Source organism: Panulirus ornatus, chromosome 38 (assembly GCF_036320965.1).
Source record: "Panulirus ornatus isolate Po-2019 chromosome 38, ASM3632096v1, whole genome shotgun sequence".
Taxonomy (NCBI): domain Eukaryota; kingdom Metazoa; phylum Arthropoda; class Malacostraca; order Decapoda; family Palinuridae; genus Panulirus; species Panulirus ornatus.
In genome coordinates this window covers 3,392,881-3,419,315 of record NC_092261.1, presented here as the reverse complement: position 1 = coordinate 3,419,315, position 26,435 = coordinate 3,392,881, and the positions used below count along the sequence as shown (strand labels likewise).

The following is a 26,435-nucleotide window of genomic DNA, read 5'->3' as shown; positions in this document are numbered from 1 at the left end:
CTTACTCGATCAAACCACCTCACACCACACATTGTCCTCAAACATCTCATTTCCAGCGCATCCATCCTCCTGCGCACATCTCTATCCATAGCCCACGCCTCGCAACCATACAGCATTGTTGGAACCACTATTCCCTCAAACATACCCATTTTTGCTTTCCGAGATAATGTTCTCGACTTCCACACATTTTTCAAGGCTCCCAAAATTTTCGCCCCCTCCCCCACCCTATGATCCACTTCCGCTTCCATGGTTCCATCCGCTGACAGATCCACTCCCAGATATCTAAAACACTTCACTTCCTCCAGTTTTTCTCCATTCAAACTCACCTCCCAATTGACTTGACCCTCACCCCTACTGTACCTAATAACCTTGCTCTTATTCACATTTACTCTCAACTTTCTTCTTCCACACACTTTACCAAACTCAGTCACCAGCTTCTGCAGTTTCTCACATGAATCAGCCACCAGCGCTGTATCATCAGCGAACAACAATTGACTCATATATATATATATATATATATATATATATATATATATATATATATATATATATATATTTCTTTTTTCTTTCATACTATTCGCCATTTCCCGCATTAGCGAGGTAGCGTTGAGAACAGAGGACTGGGCCCTTGAGGGAATATCCTCACCTGGGCCCCTTCTCTGTTCCCCTTCTCTTTTGGAAAATTAAAAAAAAAAAAGTGAGAGGGGAGGATTTCCAGCCCCCCGCTCCCTCCCCTTTTAGTCGCCTTCTACGACACGCAGGGAATACGTGGGAAGTATTCTTTCTCCCCTATCCCCAGGGATAATATATATATATATGCATATATATATGCTGATATATATATGCTGATATTTGCTGTTATCTGTTTGTTGTTAGTGGTCACTATTATAGTTGACTGTGGTAAGATGACTGTATATTTTGTGATACTGTTTCAATGATGGGAATTTTGAACACTGAAGTTGTTAGCTAACTCATCCTAGGCTAATAGAAGGCGCAGAAATCAAAAACATTTCTAATTATTTTTCAGAGTCTTTGGTGTGTTTGGAAAAGCAGAACTGGGTGGCCCAACGATTCCAAAATATATATCTGGCTTTGCAATGATTTGTTTATGGCTCATATATGTGCTGTGTGCTTCATTCCAAGCTTATGGGCACTTTGGTAAGGTGAAATAATGTGTTATATTTGTGATCTAAAAGTTTGTGATTTAGAGAAAAAAATAACAGAAAAGAAGAGTCAGCAATAGTTTTCTGCAAATAACAAGGCATTTTCTTTTATTCAGGTGTATAGTAGATGTATATGTAGGAGAAAATCCCTTCACAAACTTAATATTATGATGTTAGTATTTTCAGTTTAATGAAGAATTAACTTTCTTTGATAGTACATAAAGCGGATGCTGGCATGTGAAAGATGATTTATGATTATTGTCCAGATTTATTTATTTTTCGTATGATGCATCTGTTACCAAAAGCTATGACTTTTCATGGTATTTTAGACTTTTGTGTTAAGGATAAGAAAATGCCTTCCCATGTTTTCACTACAGCTATCCCCATATAGCGACAGGGTAATGTTCCTGAAAAGTCCGTTACTATGTGAAATGCTATGATGTTGTACCAGCAACTGATACCTGTTATGCAAGGGATGATTACATTCCTGAGCACTATACATTTACTGTGAATAACTCTTAAGCATAGAATATCCATGCAACAACTTAATGTAAGAGCTGCTTACCACAAACTTGAATCAGATTTTGACAATATTTTAAGAAAACTTTTCAGAAAATGTGATGATAGGGGCTTGAGGTGGTGGTGGAGTTAGATTAGTTAGAGTGACGGTTACAAGAAGGTAGAGTTTGCCTTTTTTTTCCCAGTCATTGACAAAAGTCCACATTGAGGCTGAGCATCAATTGAAATGTAGAAAGGATTATGAAAGGGAAAAAGACGATATGGGAAAGTATTTACGAATTTTGTAGGAAGTGAAAGCTCTGTGTTTTAAAATGTGCCAGGTCATAGATATTAGGAAAGACATGAGAGGGTAGAGATTTCCAAAGTTTCAAGGTGTAGGGAAAGAAAGAGTTATCAAAACGGCCCACCCGTGAGTTGTGTGACATTCCTCTTTGTCCCTTCTTGAAGTTTCCTGTAGCTGCATGAAATATCTGCAAGCACAAAAAGAAACTTAGGAAGGACCTTGTTGGAAAAAAGTTATCAGATGTCAAAAATGTTGAGTAGTGAATGGATGAGACAAGGGAAGTAATGAAATTGCAAGTGTTGGCAGTGTACAAAAGATCAAAAAGTTGTATGACAGCAGAGTCCAAGAGATGATGCCTGTGAATATAGATCTCTCTCCCCAGGCTGCATCTGGCATCTGGTGTGATGACTTAAAAGCCCATAGCATACGAAATAAGCAAAAAATGAAAGCATGATGGGAATATGTACAGACATAGTGACATCTTTGAGGCGTATTTCTTGATATAAGCACATGATAAAATAGACCATAAATCATAAAAAGAATAGATGAAACCAATGATGATTAATGTATGCCCCTATCATTAATATAGTCATAAAGCATAAAAATAGAGTTAAGTTTAATAGCTGTGGAATTATCAGCATGACATAACACAGGATAAGCCTAGCTATTGACAAAGTTTAAAGTTTGCTTAAGAATGATTGGCTCTAAGCTTCCATTAATTTTTGAAATTTAAAAGTTAATATCTAAAAGGTTTATTTAATGGTAATACAATGATCTGTTTAATTGTGGAAGTTTAAGGTTTGCATTAAAATGATTGAAATTTACTGTTTGCATCAGTATTATTGAAGTTTTCATGCTATGTGCAAAACAGTTCTTAAATTATTTTGTGTAATTTCAGCACTGGAATTCAACAGTTACATTTATGGGTACTCTTTTTCTGGGGCTGCCCCCTTAAGGAAGTTCTCAAAGGAAACAGGTGACAGAGATATAGATAGCTAGAACAGCTGTTTTAAAGTAATTGTGGTTTATTACTAAATATTGTCATGAATTTAAAACCCCAATCATGCCTCGGCAAGAAAAACCTTTCAATAGTCTCTTGATGCTAACTCTGTTAAATTAGAAGTGAAATTGATATGCATGAGCAGGTTGATACTAATGTGCTTGCTAAAAGGAAATATAAAGACAAAATGAATGCAAGTTTTCAAATTGTAATGCCTTTAACAGCAGTGAGGTTGCAGCATTTACATACTTTGGTAATGAAGAAAATTGAAAACCTAACAAGTATTTTGATTAAAGACCAAAGGAGCATTCCTTTAAAAGTATGACAGATTCAGAAGAATGCCAGGAGTCTCTTTAAAAGTATGACAGATTCAGAAGAATGCCAGGAGTCTCTTTAAAAATATATGATACCCTTTAAAAAGGGCAAATCATCTACCATTGAAAGTTATTGGCAGTTGTTTCTACCATAGCCCTAGGAAAGGTGCATGCCTGTCCAACATTGTCACTAGCAGGTTGCTAGAGCCTTCAGGCAGCTCCAATAGGGTTGCCATCTTAGCCCAGCCAACAAAGCCTACATTGTGCACAGATTTCAACTTGTCGTGGGAAATTAAGTTTGTAGGTTGACATTAATAGCACCCTGCTATGTAAAAGTGGATTGATGTTTATAGCATGAAAAGTGTTACTGGGAAAAATGTTTCAGACATTGAAAAATAAAAAAGTATACAACTGTATTTTTTCTAATCTCTCACAACTAGTACAAGGGGACACAGAACATCATACAAATTTTGTTCCTTATCCTAATCTGTTGCAAATGTGAAATTTCACTTTGTGAGTTGTCACTATACAGGGGATGGCTGTATGAATATTGATATGTAAATTCCAGTTGTTGCTGGACTCTGTCTGTTTGTGGTTACACCTGGAGCAAAAAGTCACCTTCAGCGATGTTGCATCATCATCAGTGGACAAAAAGAGAACAATCTTGTTGAAGAACTTCTTGTTCCAAAGGAGTCCATCCTTTACCTGCTACTGATTGTAGCACAGCCTTGAAGCTGCAGGAACTCAATAAAAAGGGTCCTGGGGTTATGTAATAAAATCTTGTAAATTCCTTGTATATATTGAAAGAAATTTCTTTACTTGACTTGTGAGGGCTATTGATGGGATAACATATTGGTGTGTTTTATTGTATTCAAAAGGAAACCATTCTAGATATTGTAAAACAAGCTGAATCTGAGTCATACTGGTGCCAGAAGCAGTATGGTTAGAAAAACACTTAAAAAAATCAGACTGATTAACAAAAAAAATGAGGGAAAGTTATTGGAATTTAGCTACCTCGCTAACGTGGGAGACAGCGACAAAGCAAAATAAATGAAAAATAAATATATATATATATATATATATATATATATATATATATATATATATATATATATATATATGTTGTAGAAGGGGACTAAAAGGGGAGGGAGCGGGGGGCTGGAAATCCTCCCCTCTCGTTTTTTTTTAATTTTCCAAAAGAAGGAACAGAGATTTGGGCCAGGTGAGGGTATTCCCTCAAAGGCCCAGTCCTCTGTTCTTAACGCTACCTCGCTAATGCGGGAAATGGCGAATAGTTTGAAAAAAGAAAAAAAAAAGAATATATATATATATATATAAAGATTAGTGATTGCTGGTGTATTTCTATGCCAGTTCACTAGAAGTGCATTCCCAGGATTTCATTTACCCCGGTGTTTTTGATATATTTTTTCTGAAACTTTGTCACAAGAATCTAATAATACTTGCGGTATTAATTTATGATGAACTAAATGTTGTTAGGAATTTTGTCATGAATCTTTGTTAAAATGAATTTTTTGTTTTAGTGTTCTTTTTCATTTAACATGAGTCTAGGAACTACCCTAACTGTTAAGAAATATCTGTTCTCATTCATATTCTAAAATGATGGAGCTTCGGCATAGCAATTGGATTATAGTTCTACAACTTGAATTTTGGTCTGTAATGTACACTCATACTAATTTCTATATTACCTTGGATTTTCAAAGATTAATTTTCTGATGTATTATACTACTGTGATTGCTTTTATATTTGAATTCCTCATATCTTAATATTTTGTTGATGAATGTTGAAATTTCATGAATTACTTTGCAATGCATTAATCTTTCAAGTGATATTTTTTCCTTGTTCACATACTTAAGTCCTGAGTTATTAATTTCCCCATTCTTGCTGTTGTATCCTTTGGTTTAAATCACCGAAGACTCAAGTTCATCTCAGGTCCGCAAAAATAGGTATTTAGGTTCCTCATTTTAAAATGTAATTTCATAAGGTTACGTCCCCATTACTTTGCATGTGAAGCTAAGATTTGCATGTCCCTCATTGAAATCCTTGCACATATTGCTGTTTGAATAAGGTATTTTATTAAAGATTTCCATAAGCTCCTGTATCATATAGTACCTTAAACAAGTTTCTATTTTCTCACTAAGGCTGGAAACTCATAGGCAGTTTAAAGGATATACATTTGGTAGGGGGTGCTTTGATATATGCAAAGTGTAAGTCAAGCCCAACTTAAACAGTGATATTGATTGGTAAATATTCATTCACTATCTGTCACATGTAGTAGTCAAAATTGTATGGTCTAGTCATGAGTGTGGTTCATATTCCTGTATTGGTGTGCATTTCATTATGTACAAATTGATGTATTTTGTTCATATTTCCTCTGTGAAAGAATCTCATTCAACTGCTAGGTGAAATTTCAGCTATTAATGGTATAGAAGACTATGGATATAACAAAATAAGATGCTCATTGACATTAGTTTAGTAAAACTAGGTTTTTCTGGACCTATAGATAAAATTCAGCTTTAACAGATATTTCAGTAGAAATTTAGTAGTATAAAGCTGTAGCTTTGAATGATATTTAGCTGATGTACCTGCTGTTTTTTCATTTCAGTATTTGAAATATGCTACTATAAGTTTAATATTGAAGATTACTAGTTGGCAAAACAAATCATGGAATATCATTCTAATATAAATTTTTTTTTGTTAGCTTGGAGGTTAATTATATAGATGTATTCAATATGAAGTATCTCAATTTAACTGTGTGTGCCAGATATAATTATGTCACATTTGATTAAAATATTTGAGGATCTTTTGATATGTGTATTATACTGGATAATACTTTTTTTTTTCCAAGGCACAGTATAATATGTTTGGTTTGTAGAATGTTTGGTTTTATGCCTTTTGTTACATAGATGTGATACTCTGAATGTCCATTTTTAATTCGCAAATAGTGTTACATGTTTGTCATTTTTTTTCTGGTACATGTTTGTCATTTTTTTCATGTCACATTTAGTTTAGAGAATGAAAATCAGTATCATGTGAGTGGGCATTCTTGGAGGCTGACAGCATTGTTTAATCTGTGCAGTGTATGATAATATCTTTGCCTTTTCATATATTTTCAGTTTTCTTTTCCTCTTCTTTCTTATGAAATGATTGAAAATTCAAAAGATAAACACCACAAAAGATATATGAATTTAGTTTATCCATTATGACTGTGTTCCTACAACTTTATTCTAACCTGTATGACAGTATTCCTATAGTCAACAGTAATGTCTGGTAAACGTTTTACTAACAACAAGAACTCATACCTCAGTTTAGATGATGAGATCTAATCTGAGAAACAGCACTGGAGTTCACCAGTTATGGAGACTCTCTTGCCATCGCCACCCCCTTTATGAAGGGAAGAGACATCAGAGATATAGATAGATCAAATAACAAGCCTTCAAAATATTTCAGGAATTAGCGTTTCATTCTGACTTTGATATAATAAAGAGAAAAACAAAAGATGTGATCTCACATGGTCCTTGTGTTGCGTCATTTAACCTTCAAGATGGTGATGGACGTTGGTTAATGATAGTTTACTCACTTTTTCATACTTGTCATTTCTTGCATTAATGAGGTAGTACCATGAACACACAATTAGGTTTTTTCATACTTGATTGCCATTTCCCGTGTTAATGAGATAGTGCCATGAACAGACAAAGAAAGGCCACGTCTGCTCACATCCATTCTCTAGCTGTCATGAGCAGTGCAGTGAAACCACGACTCTATCTACAACCAGGTCCACAGAAACTTGACATGGTTTTTCCCATACTCTTCACATGCTCTGGTTCAGTCCATTGACAGAACATCGACCCCAGTATACCACATTGTTCCAGTTCGCTTTATCCCGTTTGTTTTTATTAGGTGTCTGGAGAAAAAGTGATCAACTGTACTTAATCTTTTATGCCTTTTCCCCAGTACTATGAAACTTTTGTTTTGACTTATCTTCCTTCAGTTTGTAATAGGTTATTTTGATGAATGTTAATGAATAATCAAGAAGGTAACTAATCAAAAAAATATTTTGTCCATGTACAAAGCTCTGTTCTGAATCATTAGGATGGAAATATGTGAAGTTGAATATTGAACCATTTCTCCTACTTTTTTTTTCTTATTTATTACTGAGGGTTAACATATGTGTGTAAAACCATAGTTTTATGAAATATACTGTAAGCTCATAAAGTGAATTCTGTAATTCCGTTTGATGATATGGAAAGTGATTTAAGATATTTTTCCTACTTAAACAGCTTTGTTTTTAAACTTATAACACTTTTGATGAAAATAGTTCTAACTTCTTTCCACTTCCCCATACTATTTATACTCATGAGTAGTCTGATATTGATGTCCTATAATGTCATCAGCAGTACCATACTGTCTCAGTGGGAGAAATCTCATACACTTAATGTGAATATTTTAAGGATGACCAGCAGTGTATAAGAGTGTGCTGAAAGTAAAAAGAAGAAAACTGATAATGAGACAAACAAAAAGTATGGGAGCCCGTGCCTGAAATAGATGACACTATGGAGGAATGTTTGGAGTTGCACAAGAATAAAATTTCAGAAGGAGATGGGTATGGCTATATTTGATTCAGAGAGGTTTGATTTGCCAATAATTTTTGAATAAAAGACTTCAGAATTGTATGAATGATTTGGGAGTAGTTCTCATGTAGTGAAGTTACAAAATCATGTAATCATATTCACTAAAAAGCTGTTCATTTAAGTCATTGATATGCATTATTTTTAGATACTACACTTTATAAATAAAGAGATTCTTCACAGGTTTCAGAGCTTGCAGATTTTTGGAGTTAGATTATATAGAGGTGCATCATAATATATGCCAAAAGGATTTATTCATCATGCTGCCAACATTTGAAAGGGATAAGACTGCCCATGATTTATATTTTGCAAAGGAATTCAGAAAGAGGTACAGTTCACTTTATTTGCATGCATCTTGTAACATCAAAATTATAGTACTTTAGTTTCAGACTCCCTGTATCCTACACACCTTTTCCTACATTCACAGCAGGATGGTAGATTCCTTCGATGCATTTTTGCGTAAAGCTTTGAGTTGGTTGTATTGGTACTGGAATTGATGCATTGATGGTTTATGAATGAGGTTTCAGCTTTGTCTACTGTAGGTGGCAGACTACTTTTTGTCATGTGAAATGAACCATTTGCTCTGTCATATTAAGATCTTGGATTTTCTAACCTCTTTGTATACTGGAGGCTTCCAAATGTATTTTCACTTCGGTAATTAGTGTAAGAAGTTGCTGATTAACAGGTTGAACTTTAAAATTTATAGTTCTAATGTAAGCTTCATGAGATTGAGATCCTGACCCTGAATTTCGTGAAATTTAACAAGAATTTTTATTGTGCAACTTGTGAAGTTTATTCGTTACAATGCATTATCTGTTTTTAGTCATGACCATCCTTCAAAGCTTTACTTTATTCAGCAGACATTAAACTATAAATTCACATAAGGATAGTATATATATGTATTTATACCTTTGTAAATACTGCCATTAATGTAATTTGTTACTTATCTTACTATGGTATGTCTCTCCATTTATGTTAGTCTGTGCATAAACTCTCACCCTGTACACATATAATTTATATTTGTTACTGATTTTTTCTTTGGTATGAAGAATCATTATGGAGCTTGCTTTAACACAGTATTGATCTTTTAGTTTGGTTTATTGTTTTCTTAAATTTTTCGTCTTAATTTTTTCACATTTGCAGTGACTTGTTGTTGTTGACTTACTGCATTTTGACCTTGTGTGTTGTTTTGGGTATGAAGTATTGAATATCTAGTATAGTACTTTTGTAGCGAAGTCTCTTCTTGATGTTTTAATCATGGGGAGCTTTTATATGATCTTAACTAGATAGCATTTTAAACAACCACCAGGTAAAGGAATTTTCCTACTATCTTATCTTTTAGGTACTGTAGGGCACATTGTTTCTGTAATAGTAGATATGCACTTCCTCTGGTAGACATGAGTATTTGTTACTTTCAGCTTGATAGAAGCAATCCATGCTGTTAATACTTGAGATTTTCTAAACCAGATAGCTCAAATGAATCCTATTCCAAAATTTAAAGTAGTTGCTAAGGTGTGGATACTTCCATTCATATTAAGTATTTGGCACTTGTAAAAGCTGGATGTACAGGGCAAATTTATGGTGTATATATGTGCCTTAATTGAAATTTAGCAAATTGTGTAATATTTTCATTAAGAAGGTCTTTCAGGATCATAAGGGATTTCCTTGCTGTAACTGAAATATACTTATTACAGGTACAGACATTTCATTAAGTTTCTTTTACCATCACAGATAATAATTTATGATAGAAAAATGAACAATTTAAAGTCCCTATGATAGAAAGTTCTACTGTTTTTCTCCATACAAGCATTCCTATGCTTTAAAAACAGTTTGCATATATTTTTTTACATAACCTCAAATCATCTGCTTATTGAAATTCACAGACATCACAGAAATAGCTAAATGTAGTCCATCTCTATGAAATGGTTCCTAATTCTTTGTATAGATCATGTTCTCTTTTATTATTATTTGTAGTTGCTTCAGTTCCTTGTACCATTCCAAGTAACCATTTGAAATAGAAATTAAGAATTTGGAAATATACTTTTATAAAATTACTGTAGTCTGATAATTTTGTGCATGTATAGATGCTGTGAAATCCATGTGCATGATTTTCTAGATGATTTCAAAACATCTCTTTTATGAGAACTTGAAATATATAGTAAAATCTATTTTAAGCCAGTTCAATTTGTTATACATTATTCCAAATGTTTTTAAGTAGTAACCAGAGGAGGAGGTCATACTCAACAGTTGGACAGATTAAGATCTAGAATGTTTTGGATTCATGTTTGTCTAATATTGAATGTATGTTAACTTTATTAGAAAGATTTTAATTGGTTAACAGCCTTTTATTTTTAGTGCAATGTTGTGACAAGTTGTCAGTATCATATATATTCATGACATAGATCATCAAGTATTTTACTAATTTATGGGGAAAATTACCCATTTAGATGAACTGTGAGTGAGCTTTGTAATTGATTTGATAAGTAATTGTAGTACAGTATTGTCTTATGTAAAGATAGTTTGGATTTTTCAAACTTTCTACTTCTCTTGTAAGTGTGATTGAATGCTATCCACATCTCTATGGAAGTTTAGTGCATGCCACATTTTTGGATTCACATGGAAATTGTAAATGTATATTGTGATAGAATGATTTTTTTTATTATTGCATAGATCTCGGTTACATCTTGTTAGCTAATATGAGGTCCTTCTTCAGTCTTGATGTGCTTTCTGAAAACTGGTGGATCAGTTGAAAGATTCAGGGAATGATGGTGACAGTTGCTACACTTCTGAAATATGTATACAGATATTTTTTGTGGTAATTACAGTTCATATTTTAGGAATAAGTTATAATTACATAAAACATAACCTTTCATCATTCAAAGTGTAGTTGATAGTATAAAATGGAGAAGCAGGTGTTCATATAAAGAACTATGGCTGTTCCTTACTGCATCAAAGCATATTTCATATTATGACTGTTCTTTACTGCATCAAAGCATATTTCAGAAAATTCATTTGATAAATTGGCAATCACCTCAGCCTCTGACTTTTCAACTTAATTCAATGTGCTATTCTTGCCAAATAAAACATAATATTTGTTACTGATATTTTATTGAAAAGAATTTACTTGGTTGATAGTTGTAGTAACAATATGAAAAGTATTAAGAAAATTAAAATGTTTTATGTGTATTCCGGGATCAAGAAGCCTCTTTTTGTGAACAGCTCTTTCTTTGAGCGGCAGGAGTCAAGTAATATGGCAGGTTGAAGATATGTTATTAATTTCATAACGATGTAGATAACACCAGTGTAACAAAGCAGCTTAATAGTCGATGCATGCAAATGATGCTGTTCACTTGTGCCTGAAAATACCTTGCTAAGGTTGGAGAGCAGTTGTTTATGAAAAACTTTAATTTGTATGTACATTTGAATATCAAAAATTCGTTTCTATAAATGGTAAACTCTCAAAGGCTCTAGTCTAAAGTATTGATGGTTACTAGCGACTTGGTACATTTGTCTCTGGAGTTTGCTGCTCTGTAAATGTGTTTTGTCAACGTTGTTTATTGGGGAAGTAGGGAGGATTGCAAGTATAGCTTGTTAAAGTGTTGGGTAGTTAAGATTATTATTTCTGCTATGGGTTGATGTTTGGATATAAATTAATAGGATGAGAGGATAATGTGTTTAACGAGTATTGTTTGCCAAGCGTATTGAGGTGGAATATTATTGGATTTAATTTTTTTGTGCAGGTGTTGAATGTTTGTGATTACAAAGCAAATAGTTATTGCTTTGAGTTTTACATTGTGTGGTTTGCAGCTTTATTTAATGTTATTATTTGAAAGGGTTGATTACCAAGCAATAACTAGGCAAGTGAGCCATAGTTTAGGAAGGAAGGAGTGTATGGCTTGTTTATACACAGAAAGGATTTTTCTTCTGAGGGCATTTAATTAGTTTACTTAAGGCATGCAAACAGACATTTGCTAAATAGGGAAAAGATATGAAAACATTGAGGAGAATCTACCCTCCTTTTCCTGAGTGGTTGATGCTCATGAATCCTTGTAAAACAAAACCAAAGATCCCTCAAAACCCAAAAAACAAAGACACATAACCTCTGCCACAAGTCTTTTGAGTTTTCCCAAGTATCCCAGAATCCTTTAGCTTCCCTCTTTCTCCTTAACGAGTGTTGGCATTTTATAATACACATAATAGCTTCATCTTGTTACCACTATTTCTCTAATTTGGTAACATTGTAAATCTACTTGTTTCTGCACTCTTTTAATTAAAACTGCTTTCTTATTCTGCTGTAACTCATCCTTGATGGATCTTTGCACCGTGGAAGTTCTAGCTTTTGAATTATGTGAAGGTGCTCAAAAGTAGAATTTCGAAGCAGAAAAAGCTCATGAATTGGCATTAGTGAAAGGCATCATCCTACATCACAGATGAATTTGTCTTTTCATATACATGTGAAAGCATGACCTAGGGGATCTTCCAGAAGAGTAAAGCACCATCCTTTCCAACAGATGCTAATACATGACCGTCAGGAGATAGGCTGACTCTCGTGACAGCACCACTGTGACCTCGGCCCTCATGTGTCACTCTACCTTTACTCCAGTTCCACACCTGTAAGAACATATATGCCATAGGGTCAGAATGTAGTAGCAAAACTAACAAGATGAGAAAAAGAGCAACATAGTGAATGAATTTTCCCGTAAACCAGGTAGATTAGGAAACAAGCAACTGCCACAGTTGTGGCTTAATCGGTGGAAGTGAAATTAATCACAGAACACTTCATCTACTTGGGTGTAATGTAAAGTTTCCAGTGCTAAGGGCTTGGATATTTGGTCAAAATCTAACCAGATTCTTTGGTCTATGGCTACTTTCATCCAACTGAATATCTTCATGATGGTAATCAATCTACAAGTGATATATAGAAAAAAATATATTGTTGCTTATAATGAAATTATTAGTGAAAATGAAACTTTTTGCTTTTAGCACAAAGAAAGGCATGAGAAGATTGAGGATGTGTAGCCATGAAGAGAAACTATTTTTGGAGTTGAGAACCTGATACTGGTGTAATGAGATCATATGACATAAACTCCTTCACTATGGCACTCCCAATATCTACTGTTCATTTTGAGTTGTTTTTTTTTTCAATTATCCTGAGAAGATGACTCTTTGTAAGTTTATCACTGTGATTAAGTAGAAAAAAAAATTCAAAACAAAATGATATACAACTCAACCTGATAAAACATTCCTTAGGTGTGCTATGCACCCTTCAATTTATCCAGCTCTGCTGCCCATATGAATTAATCTTGACAGGGCAGGCTTTATCCTTGTGTCTGCTCCTGGGCTAATTTTTCAAAGTTGCCTTGCCCATGCCCAAACTCTTCCTATATTTTCTTTCATACTATTCGCCATTTCCCGCATTAGCGAGGTAGCGTTAAGAACAGAGGACTGGGCCTTTGAGGGAATATCCTCACCTGGCCCCCTTCTCTGTTCCTTCTTTTGAAAAAAAAAAAAAAAAATGGTTTAAAGAACATTTGAAGATGGTAGTGACTACATAAGCTTTGTATTATTTTTCCACATAACTGTGTATGACAGTGTATTTAGCAATAAAACTTTGTTGCCATATTGGGCCATGGCTAGTTGGCCTATTCAGAAATACAGCCCTGACTCCAGGCGAACTGGAAGTGTTTTTGCCACAAATATGATTACTAAGGGATTTCATCACTAATGTCTGCCATCCTGTAAGAATGTTACAGCTTCACAAAATATAACATGATGTTGCAGACTGTGTTTAAGCATCTTTGACATCTCCATCATACTGCCCAGTGTTGAAAAAATTAAGCTATAGGATCTAGTAATGCATGGAGTACCACTTAAAGCATTAACAACTGTATATTTTGCCTCTAGGCTGAAGTGGATAATTCAAAAATTTTTAACATACATATATGCCCCAAATGTCATAAACAGTGAATGGAGCAATCAAGACCATACACTTGATGTGGCTAGAAATATTAAGTGGGGGAAAGGAGGCAATAACTTAAGACATACTCTGAACAGCTGTCTCTCTCTCTCTCTCTCTCTCTCTCTCTCTCTCTCTCTCTCTCTCTCTCTCTCTCTCTCTCTCTCTCTCCATATACATACATTATATATATACATACATATGTATGTGGGTGGGTTGGGCCATTTTTTTGTATGTTTCCTTGCGCTACCTCGCTAATGCGAGAGACAGTGACCAAGTATAATGAAAAAATATTCTTTTCTTTCAAACTATTTTCCATTTCCCGCATTAGCAAGGTAGCGTTAAGAACAGAGGACTGGGCCTCTGAGGGAATATCCTCACCTGGCCCCCTTCTCTGTTCCTTCTCTTGGAAAATTAAAAAAAAAATGAAAAAAAAAATATATATATATATATATATATATATATATATATATATATATATATATATATATATATATATATATGTATATATATATATATATATTTCATTTAGTATACATAATCGCTGTTTCCCACGTCAGCGAGGTAGCACCAGGAAACAGACAAAGAATGGCCCATCCACTCATATACACATATATATAGATATATACACATAGGTATACATATATTTCAACTTCATGCTAACTAAAATTCATCAAAGCAACATATGGAAAATTTATAAAGTAAGCCATTATGTTTTGAAGCCTCACTAACCTATTCTTTATTTTATCCACATACCTTTAAAGGGATCATTATGTTGGTTCTTATTTATCTGTTGACTTGTTCCTTGACTGTATCATGCTGAGATATCCTCCACTTTAGCTTTAGCCCCTTTTAATTTAATTTTGTTTACCTATATGATGTTACACATTTCCTTGTACCCTGATTAAAGCGCAGTATCCTGTACGCAGGAAACTATTCCTAATTGACTTTACTTTGACAATAAAGCCCAGTTTACCAAATTTTGACAAGAGTACCCACTTCTCTATACCCTGATAGCAATCTTCTTGTTTAGTTCCCAGTTACCTGTACCTTTACAGCAGCAACCTCCCCATTCATTGCCTAGACCTTACTTACTTTAATGACAGCATCCTCTCCAGCAGTAACCAAGGTGGTATCATCACTGGTAACAGTGATAGTAGTAATAGGTCTAGTGGAGGCAGGTAAGTCTGCTAGCAGGGCTCCATCATCACGATCCCACACTAACACAGACCCATCACTCCCAACTGTTGCCATCTCTTCTCTGCTCAGAACACACCCACCAAGGAAGACAGTGTGGGCTGTCAAGCTATAAATGCGCTCCAGTTCCCTGTAATTCATGATATATTCATTATGAATGCTTCCATCCCTCTCATGATAAATACATCAGCTTCAACGTTTTCACCTCTAATTCTAAGATCATGCAAGGAAGTATGTATACATTTGTCTGTGGTTTGCCTTTACAGCACATCTATCAAACTGATATCATGGATAATTAACTGAAATGCAACATCTAGACCCCAGATCCTTATTCAGTATGACAATGAACATCTATGATGAGATTTGAGAGAAAATCCCAGAAAAGAAAAATTGGCATATAGTCCAGGTGTATTTTTTGGTCCAAATTCAAAGGATAACCTGCAGATTTAGCCCTCCAGACACTCATATGCTCGCTCTTATGGAGAGCTGGGAGAACAGTGGAATGACTTTTGTCATTGGTACTGCACCTGGTCAATCTTTGTCATTATTGTTGGTAACTGGTCAATTCTCAGTTATGGAGGGTGATACCTGGACATCTCTTTATCAGAGGGGCTTGTAGCTAATTGCAGTGTAAAGTTGGAAGGTATCTGCTTTTTCCTTTGGCTGCCCACCTGTCATATGGCAGCTGCATCTCAGTCATATATTTGTTAAAGTGTTTAATACTCATCTATCCCTGTGTTACAGTTGTTGGTAACTTAATTGGTTATTCCTGGATTAGATGACCTCATACATGATGTATCTTGTGCTATAGTAACTGGTACATGGATATTCTTATGTTAGGAGAGTGAGTGTTAATGTAGTTATTATGTGCTTGTTTATGTTTTAAGGTTTAGCACCCTTGTTAGTCTTTATTTAGTCATTTAAGACTCAGTCACTCCTGCGTAAGATAGCATCTGGTAGTCCCTTTGTCATGATAGCTTGAAGGTGCCTGATAATTAGTGTCATCCCCATGTTAAGCCAGTTGTTACTTTGTAATTATTAGGGTAGTGACTAGGTGCTATCTCATCCCAGTGCCGAGAAGACTGTTGGTACTCACGGCAGCTGCCAGAGGATACAGGAGCCATCCCCACTGCAGGAGAGTACACGAGTGTGTGAGGGAGCTAGGGCCAGATGTGTCACCTCCCCTCGGTGTTCCTTCTGGGTGGCCACCATATGCACTGTAGACCCTTCCACTAGCCATACTCGAACCTTGTGGGTTATAATAGGTTAGGCTATGCTTTAAGGATTTAGACAATTCTCTCTCTCTCTCTCTCTCTCAAAGCCCCACCCTGTCACTTCAGCTTACCCGTCCATCCCGTCCTCCTGAGACAGTATGGCTCGTCTTGACAGTAATGACAGCATTCACACTCCCGTGGTGGGCATCATCCACCGTCCACAGTACACGCCCACTTTCTGCCCCTAGCCCCCGTAGCCGTCCGTCACTCCAGCCTGCATAGATGTTTAATGCATTAGTTACGGTTGCACATGCATATTGGAGTATGTTTGTTGTGATTTCAGTTTATGATAATTGTTTCTGTGTTGAGAGGAGGGAGTTTTTGATTCATGTTACCTCATCTCTTAATCTTGAGTATATAACATATCTTAACTTTGTGTATACATACATATATAAACTCCCTAGCTTACACCAGTTACCTATTCATCAACCATCCCCAGAGGACAGCTGAGTTGGCTATAAGCTGGTTGGTCTGTTTGGAACTTAAACCCAAGTGTGTCACATTGCTAACCTCTGCAATTATCTAAACATGTGCATATGCTAGGGTGTGTACATTTACACAAATATGTACTCTGATTTATGCATGCCCCCAAATGTTTAAATATATCTACATCACTTTCTTTGATGGGTATTTTTTTAAAGATGTGTGATGTTACCAGTGAAAAGTACTTACAGCGTGTATAATTTTGCCTGCTGACAATGAAATGTGCGATGTTACCTGTGACTATGGTGTGAAGTGTGGGAGTGACGCAGCAGCAGCAGCAAACAAGGCCTGGCAGTTCCACCCGCAGCACCTCCTCCAGGGACCTCACGTTCCACACTCGCACACCCCCCATGCCTGCACTAACCACCAGCTCACCCACACCTCTGCCAAAGGACACACTGCTTAACCAGCATTTCCTCTGAGGATCTCTGATATCTCTTCAGCATATTCCACTGTTTTGAGACCCTTTAGTATCCTATAATATCCCTCTGATGGCTATCATTATTGTACATAATATGTTGTAAAACATCTTTTAGGAATCTATACTATCCTACAGAATCCATTATAGTATCCTCTTATATTGTGTGGGATCCTCTAGGATTTTGTAGGACTCTGAGTCTGTGAGACCTTCCAGTGTTCTGTAGTAAATCTAGTATTCTTTAGGATCTTCCAATGTTCTGTTGTACCCTCTATAACCTGTAGAGCCTTCTAGTATTCTGTAGGACCCTCGTTTATTTCATATGAGGTTTGCATATTTCCTTGGACTTACAAGGATCTAAAATTGTTAACTCTATCTGTCAAGACTGCCACCTCAGCCTTAAGACCTATAGTCATGAAGTTTATACATTTTAGATTACTGGACAATGAGTCTCCTTGTATCATAGATCCTGTAACTCACCAGGAATGTGATGTCACCAGTCCTGTATATCATGTAGGATTATGACCACAGATCATGTAGTTCAACTGGGAAACGTGACATCTCAAATCCTGAGGCTTATCTCAGAATATGTCACAGATCATGTAGCTCACCTGAGAAACATGTCATATATCCTGAAGTTTAATAAGGAATGACACCACCATTCTTTGCTCACCTGGGGAACGTAACATCATAGATGGGTTCAGAGTGACATGTCGACAACAGTTGAACCTCAGGTGGTGTTGACTCCAACCTCACTAGCTCCAGAATGTCCTTTGATGTTCCTGATTGTCTCTTGTTCCTATTTTCATCCCTCTGCTTCCTGTACTGCAGTACCTTATTCTCATCCATGGCTCTGTTCTTTTTGGGATTATTTGGCATTAATCTGGCCAACTTTGATGGGTGCTGTTTGTTGCCTTCAGGAGCTGGGTGGGTCAGTTCATATATCTCAGAGTTGACTGTCCCTACAGCCACTGTTCTCCCCACCATGCTCAGTGAAGTAATACCAGCACCCACTTCAATCTCCCACAGCTGCTGGGAGACATGATATAGTGAGGGAGGTTAATATAGGCATATAAATACAATGGTAAAATTGTAATGACTTAAGAGAGAAATACAGAAATTTTGAATGAGATGAATGTAATTAGAAAGGTGTGTGAAGAAAGTGAAAAGGAGGTCCAGGTGATAAAGAGATAGGGAAAAAACAGCTGATAAATAAGTGATACACCAATTGACAGAGACATTCATAACAACAGAGGAAATGCTGGATGAAAGGAAAACTAAAGTACACAAAATAAAATGAAACTAGAGCTGACAATCACTGAACACATGGCATTTAAAAACATTTAAGAGGATTCTCACTTTGTATTCCATATTTGAAGAATTTCCTTTACGACTCTGTTATACCTGCATAAGGAGTGGTCTGCTGGGATCCTTTGGGTGGGTGTACTTTACAGTTCCATGGGCACGGGGTGGGCCAGCACGTTCATCCTCCCTCACACCTGCCACCTGACGGTATGCTCGCACTGTGCCGCCCATGTCACCTACTAGTAGGTCTCCACCAGGCAGAACAAATAAGGTCTGTATACCTGAGGAGAGGCATATATGTATAAAAAAAGCAGGGGATAGCAACGCTAATTCCTGTGTGGCGAGGTAGCGACAGGAATGGATGAAGACAAGCAAGTATGAATATGTACATGTGTATATATGTATGTGTATGTGTATGTATATGTGCATGTATGGGCATTTATGTATATATATGTGTATGTGAGTGGATGGGCCATTCTTTGTCTGTTTCCTGATGCTACCTGACTGATGCAGGAAACCAATTAAGTATAATAATAGTAATAATAATGATAATAATAATGATAATTATTATTTAATCCTCCCCTCTCATTTTTTTTTTCAATTTTCCAAAAGAAGGAACAGAGAAGGGGGCCAGGTGAGGATATTCCCTCAAAGGCCCAGTCCTCTGTTCTTAACGCTACCTTGCTAATGCGGGCAATGGCGAATAGCATGAAAGAAAAGAAGAAAATAATGATAATATTCTGTTATACTTATTTGCTGTTCCTGCGTCAGCAAGGTAGCGCCAGGAAACAGATGAAAAATAGCCGATCCACTCATACACACATATATATATGTAAATGCACATACACAAGCATATATATATAGACACATGTACATATACTTATTTGCCTTCGTCCATTCTTGGCACTACCTTGCCCCACAAGAAACAGCATCACTATCCCCCCAAATTAGCAAGGTAGCACCTGGAATAGACAACCAAGCCTTAGAGGAAGCTCTTGACCTAGTTTCTTTTCTCTTATGGAAAGTAATGGTACAGGAGTGGAGGATTTCCAGCGTCTGGCTCCCACTTATCCAAGAGTTATTTGCCCTTGATGCAACATCCACACTGAAGACATAGAACACTTACTCATAAATCTTCCTGCACTCACCTCATATAGACATATGTTGTACACAACATCACCACATTCCTTGACCTTTGGTCCTACACAGTGAACATGGCTTCTTCCTGAGCACTGATAGTGGTCCACTAAACTTAGCTCCACTCACCGGGTGTGGGGGCACGGGAGAGCCTAGTTGAACCAGACATGGATCTGGGTGCCATCACAGACTCTAGCACAGCTACTCCTGAGGGAAGATGGACCTATACAGACAGTAGGCAAAGATATCAATAATATGAAATAAATCTGACAAACAAGATTCAGGAGCTGTTCTTTTGAAGTGGAGAAACTGAGGAAATGGGTACATACCTTGGGTATTTGGAAGGGAAGTTTTGTGGGGAAGATAATGAAAACAGGATGTGAGAGTAAGAGGAAGGAAAGGAGTTGTATATGCATGGAGTGGCTGGAAAGATCAGGCAGGGTAAGTAAACCCGAATATTCTAAGATTAGAGTTGCTGGTCTCCTGGCTAGAGAGCCCAATAAAGGTTTTGGAATGACTCAAATCCAATGACATCTTACGCAAGTATGCACACGCACACACACGTACATTATATATATATATATATATATATATATATATATATATATATATATATATATATATATATATATCTTTTTCTTTTAAACTATTCGCCATTTCCCGCGTTAGCGAGGTAGCGTTAAGAACAGAGGACTGGGACTTTTTTGGAATATCCTCACCTTGCCCCCTTTGTTCCTTCTTTTGGAAAATTAAAAAAAAAACGAGATGGGAGGATTTCCAGCCCCCCGCCCCCTCCCCTTTTAGGTAGCGTTCAAGAACAGATGACTGAGCCTTAGAGGGAAAAACTCCTCACTTGGCTCCCAACCGTTTCTTCCGGAAGAGTAAAACTGGAGGGGAGGATTTCCAGCCCCCTTTTAGTTGCCTACGACACGCATGGAGTACGTAGGTAGTATTATTTCTCTACCCCCAGGGAATATATATATATATATATATATATATATATATATATATATATATATATATATATATATATATATATATATATATATATATATTGGCTTAGGCTACGGTGTGTGTATGTGTGCATACATAGTAAAGATTGGTACATATATACAAAGTTAGAGGCGCGGCAACACGCGAGTAAGACTCCCCATAACACAATAATAGTATTCACAAACAGATAGACAGAGCAATACATACACAGACAAACTGACAAAGAATCAGTTAAAGATGGACCAACAGGATGACAGATTGAGACTGACAAAAGAGAAACAGACAAACTGTAAGCTTGAACCACAGACAGACAGACACACACCAAGTAAATTGCCAGCCAAGTACTCTCCTGTCTTTCCTTTCGGCAGATAAGACAGAACAGGAGCATGGTCTTTACCTTGTTGGGTTGTGTTCAGTCGAACTTTGACTACGTCTCCCGTAGTTGTGGCAGCGAACAGGTATTCCTCTCTCTCGTCCACCTGAGGGCATGACCTAAATGTAAGCTACAACCAGGTATTGTAGTGACCTTACACAGATAATGGTGATGGTAGCTATGATGAAAGATTATTGTGAATGGATACGCATTATTGATTGAGTTCTTTAAAGATCCAAGATGCAACAACGGGAGCCAGGACAGACTCCAAAGTTAGTCTGATAAGGGACTATCCAAACTCCAAAGCTGGCTTTATAAATGGTTGAGATTCAGTCCATGCAAGTGGATCGTGATGAGCTTAGATGTGACAGCAAAAGAAGGTCCCAGTGTAAAAATCACTTCTAATAAATAAGCTGTAGGAATCAACGTGCAAAAAAAAAGAATTTAAGTTGATGAATGGGATGAAACTGTAACTGCGGAAATCACACAAAAGTTTAAAAAGTTATGATTGTAGAGAAAGTAGATGAGGCCCCACGAGTGCAAAACTTTTCGTGTAGAGTAGTAAATAGGTAGTTTTTCGGTGGTTGACACAAGTACCTGTAAACAAGTGTAATTCCTCTCTAGAAGACCGAGAGAGATGGAGGTTGGCGTTAGCCTGTTGCTTTCCGGGTTTAATGTCCAGGTGCGGAGCCTGCGCTGCCCACCCACCACCATAAGCGTAGGGGTATAAGGAGCCGTGCAGAGCAGAGTAGCCGTTCCTAGGCCTGGCTCCGCCGCCATGGCACCTGTATTTGAACGTGTTCAAATTTCCAGTTGGTAATGTCACAATTACATCTTTGTGAATTTGTTAATTGTTGGTTATAAGAACTCTTCAAATGCTTTGACACAAGATGAATATAATTAACATTGAACAAATAAACTGCTGTGAAGGTACACAAAATAAGTGCAATTTTGGATATTGATAATAGGCGGCCCTTTGTTTCTTAGTTTACCGACATGAGTATTTTTAAACATTCGCTTACTGCTAAGGAATGGTAGTGCTGAGGGACTCCTAGAGGTGTCAAGACCTTACTTAGAGCCTGCTGGTGGTGCAGGAATCTACTACGGAGCTTCCTGGTGGTGCAAGGACCTACTACAGACACTTCTGTAAGTGCAGGAACCTACTACAGAGGGGCCTCCTAGTGGGAATATGCCAAACGACAAGGTAGCCATCCGGGACACCCCCAAGACTGACGACGTAGGCTTCATCACCGGACGTGACAGCCACAGCCGCTACTTCCTCCCGATGCACTGTGTAGCTGCCCAACTGTCTTCTGTCCCGGTACGTCCATACCACCACCTTCGCCTGCCGAAGGGGGTGCATCACGGTACACCATGATTAAAGGAATACCTATGGTCTTTGGTATGTGTTGTACTTTAGGGAATATATATATATATATATATATATATATATATATATATATATATATATATATATATATATATATATATATATCCCTGGGGATAGGGGAGAAAGAATACTTCCCACGTATTCCCTGCGTGTCGTAGAAGGCGACTAAAAGGGAAGGGAGCGGGGGGGGGGGGGGGGGGGGGGCTGGAAATCCTCCCCTCTCTGTTTTTTTTTTAATTTTATAAAAGGAGGGACAGAGAAGGGGGCCAGGTGAGGATATTTCCTCAAAGGTCCAGTCCTATGTTCTTAACGCAACCTCGGTAATGCGGGAGATAGGCGAATAGTATGAAAAAAAAAAAAAAATATATATATATATATATATATATATATATATATATATATATATATATATATATATATACACACACAATCATTTTGTTGTCTAATGAGAATACGATAAATAAAAAAAAAAAAATCTTGAGTGCAGTGACGTCATTCCGAATCCGTAAATCCGGAACGCCACATGATGGTGAGGGTAAATTGTAAGCTTTTGGAATCTAGTGTATTGTTTATAGAATATCAGCAGAACTAAGGAATCTGTGTAACTTGAACTTAACAATATTGTATAAGAACACCCCAGGATACATAAAAGAGTGAGATACGAAGATAAAGTGTGAGGAAATCATTGGACCATCATGAATGAAATGCTGGCAAGTGTTTGGTCAGGTTGTGATGGCCTGCCGGTTGGACGTTGTTGATATTATCACTTCCACTGCAGGGCCCCGTGTACATTTGAACTCCTGAAATCATACGGAAGATTGAATATCTACAATCTGTTCTTGTGAGTGCCTGGCTCAGAAAAGAAGTTTGTGGTACGCAAGTATAGTGTAAAGGTAGGTAATTTCAGGACAAATACTAGGCTGTTTCTGTAGGTGCTAGATTAACCATGAGCTTCAGTCATTGTTTCGAGAGAAAATCTTGAACACCTTTAGGTGTTTAAAACAATTTTAAGACCATATACGCACATATTGTATGTTTATTGCCCTTGAATAGCGGGTTTACTGTAATAAAACTACAGTTCTACGGAGTCACCACTTTATCCCAAGGCATTATTATAAAAAAAATGAATGTACTTACTAACCTAAAATTGAAGTAACTTAAAATTGGGGAAACACCCTTGGATAAGTTAGGTTTGCAATGTTTTGGTTTAATGACACTTTGTATTATCATGGTTATTCCGTATTATCATGGTTATTCCCAGCAATTGCAGAGATGCGAGTCAAAGTATAGCAGTTCCATGATTACAATATGAAGCCTAAAGTTAAAGTATACAGGGGTCGTTCCTGTGTAATAATAACTCTTTGGTAGGCACACCAGTGTTTGAGACTCATAAGAGCTCAGTATATTCCTCTGATGTGCCCGTAGGCAATACACGAAGTCAGTGTGCGGCTACTGTTGCTCGGCTCTGGTGTGCAAGACTTTTTAAAGATAGTGTGACTTCCTCAGGTGAGGTGACCGTCCGCGGGAGAGCTCGGTCGTGCTTTGTGTATGTGGGATTATTCTTTTGTTGGGATCAAACCCCTGGGATGAGGACCTAGTAATGTTAGCGTGGGGAGCTCCGTATCATGTCACACTTATTACGTAGGATTTATTGTCGACCGACCTCCGCTCAGCACTTCAGCAGTTAATGCCCAGGTGGCAATCCTACATATATAAAAAATGTTCACCCTTTTTGGCGTCCCTCAACCCCTCTATGATACGTAAAGTGAATGAGTGTTGTGGAGAGGCTGAGAATGTTAGAATATTGTCACATGGTGACCTGCTGTAAAAGGTTAGGTTAGTTCTTTGCTGTAAAACGGTAGGCTAGTTCTCAGTCAACTCATGAGTTAACTGTCCCAACCTTGATTATTAAGTTCTGGCTCTCATCCCTGTTCACCAGAATTCCTACAAAGGGTATAATTTTGTGTAGAGATCTAACGTGCAAGGAAGACATTGTGATCTTGCAAAGAGTGACAGGATGTAACGGCTGCTCTACACATGAGATTGTAAAAGACGAGAGAATAGGTCACGTTTAGTTGACATCCAGTCGACATCCGTACACCAGTAAATTCATACCGTGTCATCTTACGCTTTTGTGGGTGCCATAAGTATGGACCTGGTGAAACTACCATATTGGCGTCGGGAAATGACAATCCTTATATTTCCAAGTGTGGTTACAGTGCCTAACGGTCACAAGTATTAGGCCTTTTCATGTGAGACCTGCAGGTGTGTTAAGTGGACGGAAATTGTCTTAGTTCCTCACTGGGTGAAAGAGTGGGAGGTCTGCAAATAAGCTAATCCAGTGCACATCTTATGTATAGTTGAGTAGGGTGTCTAGCCCTCATAGGCTACACCTGAGCCCAACGCATCAATAGAATGATATCTGACAAACGTCTGGCAGCGTAAAGCACAGTTGTTGGTTACTATGGAGATAATGTTAACACAACAAATATAGTATGAACGAGAAACTTATTGTAAGGCAAACATGGAAAACATTGATATTTTCATCGATAGAATTTTATGAAATACGATGATAGACAAGGAACCAGTATTTCAAACCACTAACGTGGAAAAAGTGAATGTTTACATCATTGTGAGACAAAACAAAATATTTTAAAGACGAGAAACGTAAAGCAAAGTCGAAAGAAAGAATTCTCCACCTGGCATCCTGGATCGCTGTTCTGAGCGGAGACGATCACTCGCCCGGACCTGGAGACTGCAAGGGCTGTTACCGGGCGGTTGTGGGCGTTCAAGATGGCATGACGACCACCACTACGGTCCCATACGCCCACGCCTACGCCTACAGGATACACCAGCCCATTGTCCTCCTGAAGGTGGAGTCCGCCTACGACTTTACCTGGAAATAGACATAGTGGATGAAATTTTTAGGTTATATTGTTGTGCGATGAAACAAATGTATTGAAGTTGCATATAATTGTATGAGTATCGTCAAGTCCTTGATAGTCTAGACTTGTCATTAATGGCCATGTCTTTGGACATGGGCACCCCTGGTAAGCTTGCCGGCCTGTCAGTGAGGGCCATGTCTTTGAACAGACACCCCTGGGAATTTGTAGCTTGTCGGATGGCTAGGCCTGTCCCAGTTGCAGAGCTTCACCCCAATCCAAGTTCATGCCCATTTCTCTACTAACCAAAGGAAGGATGAACACAGGTAAAGTGCGTGCCGTCTATCCCTGTTGGGGATCGAACCCAGGCCTTCGGATTACACAGGTTGATTCAGGGGTCTCAGTGATCATACTCCGCCAGTCCTGATAAGTCTTACTGGATGCAGAATTGGATTAGGTACTCACTTAAGGACGTGGAGAGTTAAATACCTTCCTGACGGAGATAGTTAGACAGCCCCAAAGATTAGGATGAGTAGACAGCTCCAGGAGTCGAGACAGACAGCCCCAGGGTCGAGACAAACAGCCCTAGGATAGGTATAGATAGACAGACCGATGACAGGGACAAATAGACAGCCCCCAAGGACTTCGGTATTCGACGGGTAACAGACTAACCTGTGAAACCAATGGCCGACAGCAACTGTAACTCTTTAGTCTTCCTGGTCGTCTTCATCATGGTGACTGTTTAACTGGATCAGCTAAGGGACAGTCGAACAAGAATCACCATCACACTTATGTCCTTGGGATATCTCCAGCGAATTTCTTTATGAGCAATCTTTTCACACTAACCTGACTGAAACGACACTTCTTACTTTCTATAACAGATGATAGACATAACCACCTGATAGCAATGATAACTTGGTCTGGTTACTGTCCTCAGTCAAGCAACAGTTACTAACTTGCCGGGTTGTGCGGTCGGCGGCGGCGTCCCGGTAACCATGGTAATGCGGTTGTCAAGGTGTGGTTACCAAGGACGCGCTGGAGAAACTATAATAGATCACACGAGCCTAAATCTATCAGTCAATATATATATATATATATATAT

At 37.5% G+C, this 26,435-nt stretch overlaps 2 protein-coding genes across 12 annotated transcripts in view; one reads left to right on the top strand and one right to left on the bottom strand.

The window, feature by feature from the left end:
- The window catches only part of LOC139760802 (sodium/calcium exchanger 2-like), a 168,588-nt gene extending 157,565 nt beyond the window's left edge, over positions 1–11,023 (top strand). For all 11 annotated transcript variants that reach the window (XM_071684420.1, XM_071684421.1, XM_071684418.1 and 8 more), the window contains one exon: positions 1,028–11,023. In XM_071684420.1, the coding sequence (XP_071540521.1) occupies positions 1,028–1,172 (145 nt within the window). In that variant the 3' untranslated portion in view covers positions 1,173–11,023. The remainder of the gene's footprint in view (positions 1–1,027) is intronic.
- Positions 11,024–11,174: 151 nt separating this feature from the next.
- On the bottom strand, positions 11,175–26,372 carry LOC139760804 (cilia- and flagella-associated protein 52). Its single transcript, XM_071684430.1, has 13 exons — positions 26,006–26,372; positions 25,151–25,347; positions 22,226–22,406; positions 21,659–21,846; positions 21,086–21,167; positions 19,825–19,902; positions 18,658–18,839; positions 17,927–18,282; positions 17,070–17,218; positions 16,424–16,566; positions 16,175–16,326; positions 14,977–15,208; positions 11,175–12,536 (listed from the first exon to the last, which is right to left on the bottom strand). Exons 1-13 carry the CDS (start codon positions 26,064–26,066, stop codon positions 12,393–12,395), a joined length of 2,145 nt encoding a protein of 714 aa, XP_071540531.1. The 5' UTR covers positions 26,067–26,372; the 3' UTR covers positions 11,175–12,392.
- Positions 26,373–26,435: the final 63 nt, after the last annotated feature.

What these genes read in the sequence shown, in the direction of transcription:
- LOC139760804 (XM_071684430.1), bottom strand. Translation starts at nt 26,066, where the DNA reads ATGATGAAGACGACCAGGAAGACTAAAGAGTTACAGTTGCTGTCGGCC. An exon ending in ACAGCGATCCAGGATGCCAG is followed by an intron (nt 22,407 to 25,150) that starts GTGGAGAATTCT and finishes CCCCTTCGGCAG; the next exon opens with GCGAAGGTGGTGGTATGGAC. An exon ending in GAGAGGATGCTGTCATTAAA is followed by an intron (nt 12,537 to 14,976) that starts GTAAGTAAGGTC and finishes ATGTTCTTACAG; the next exon opens with GTGTGGAACTGGAGTAAAGG.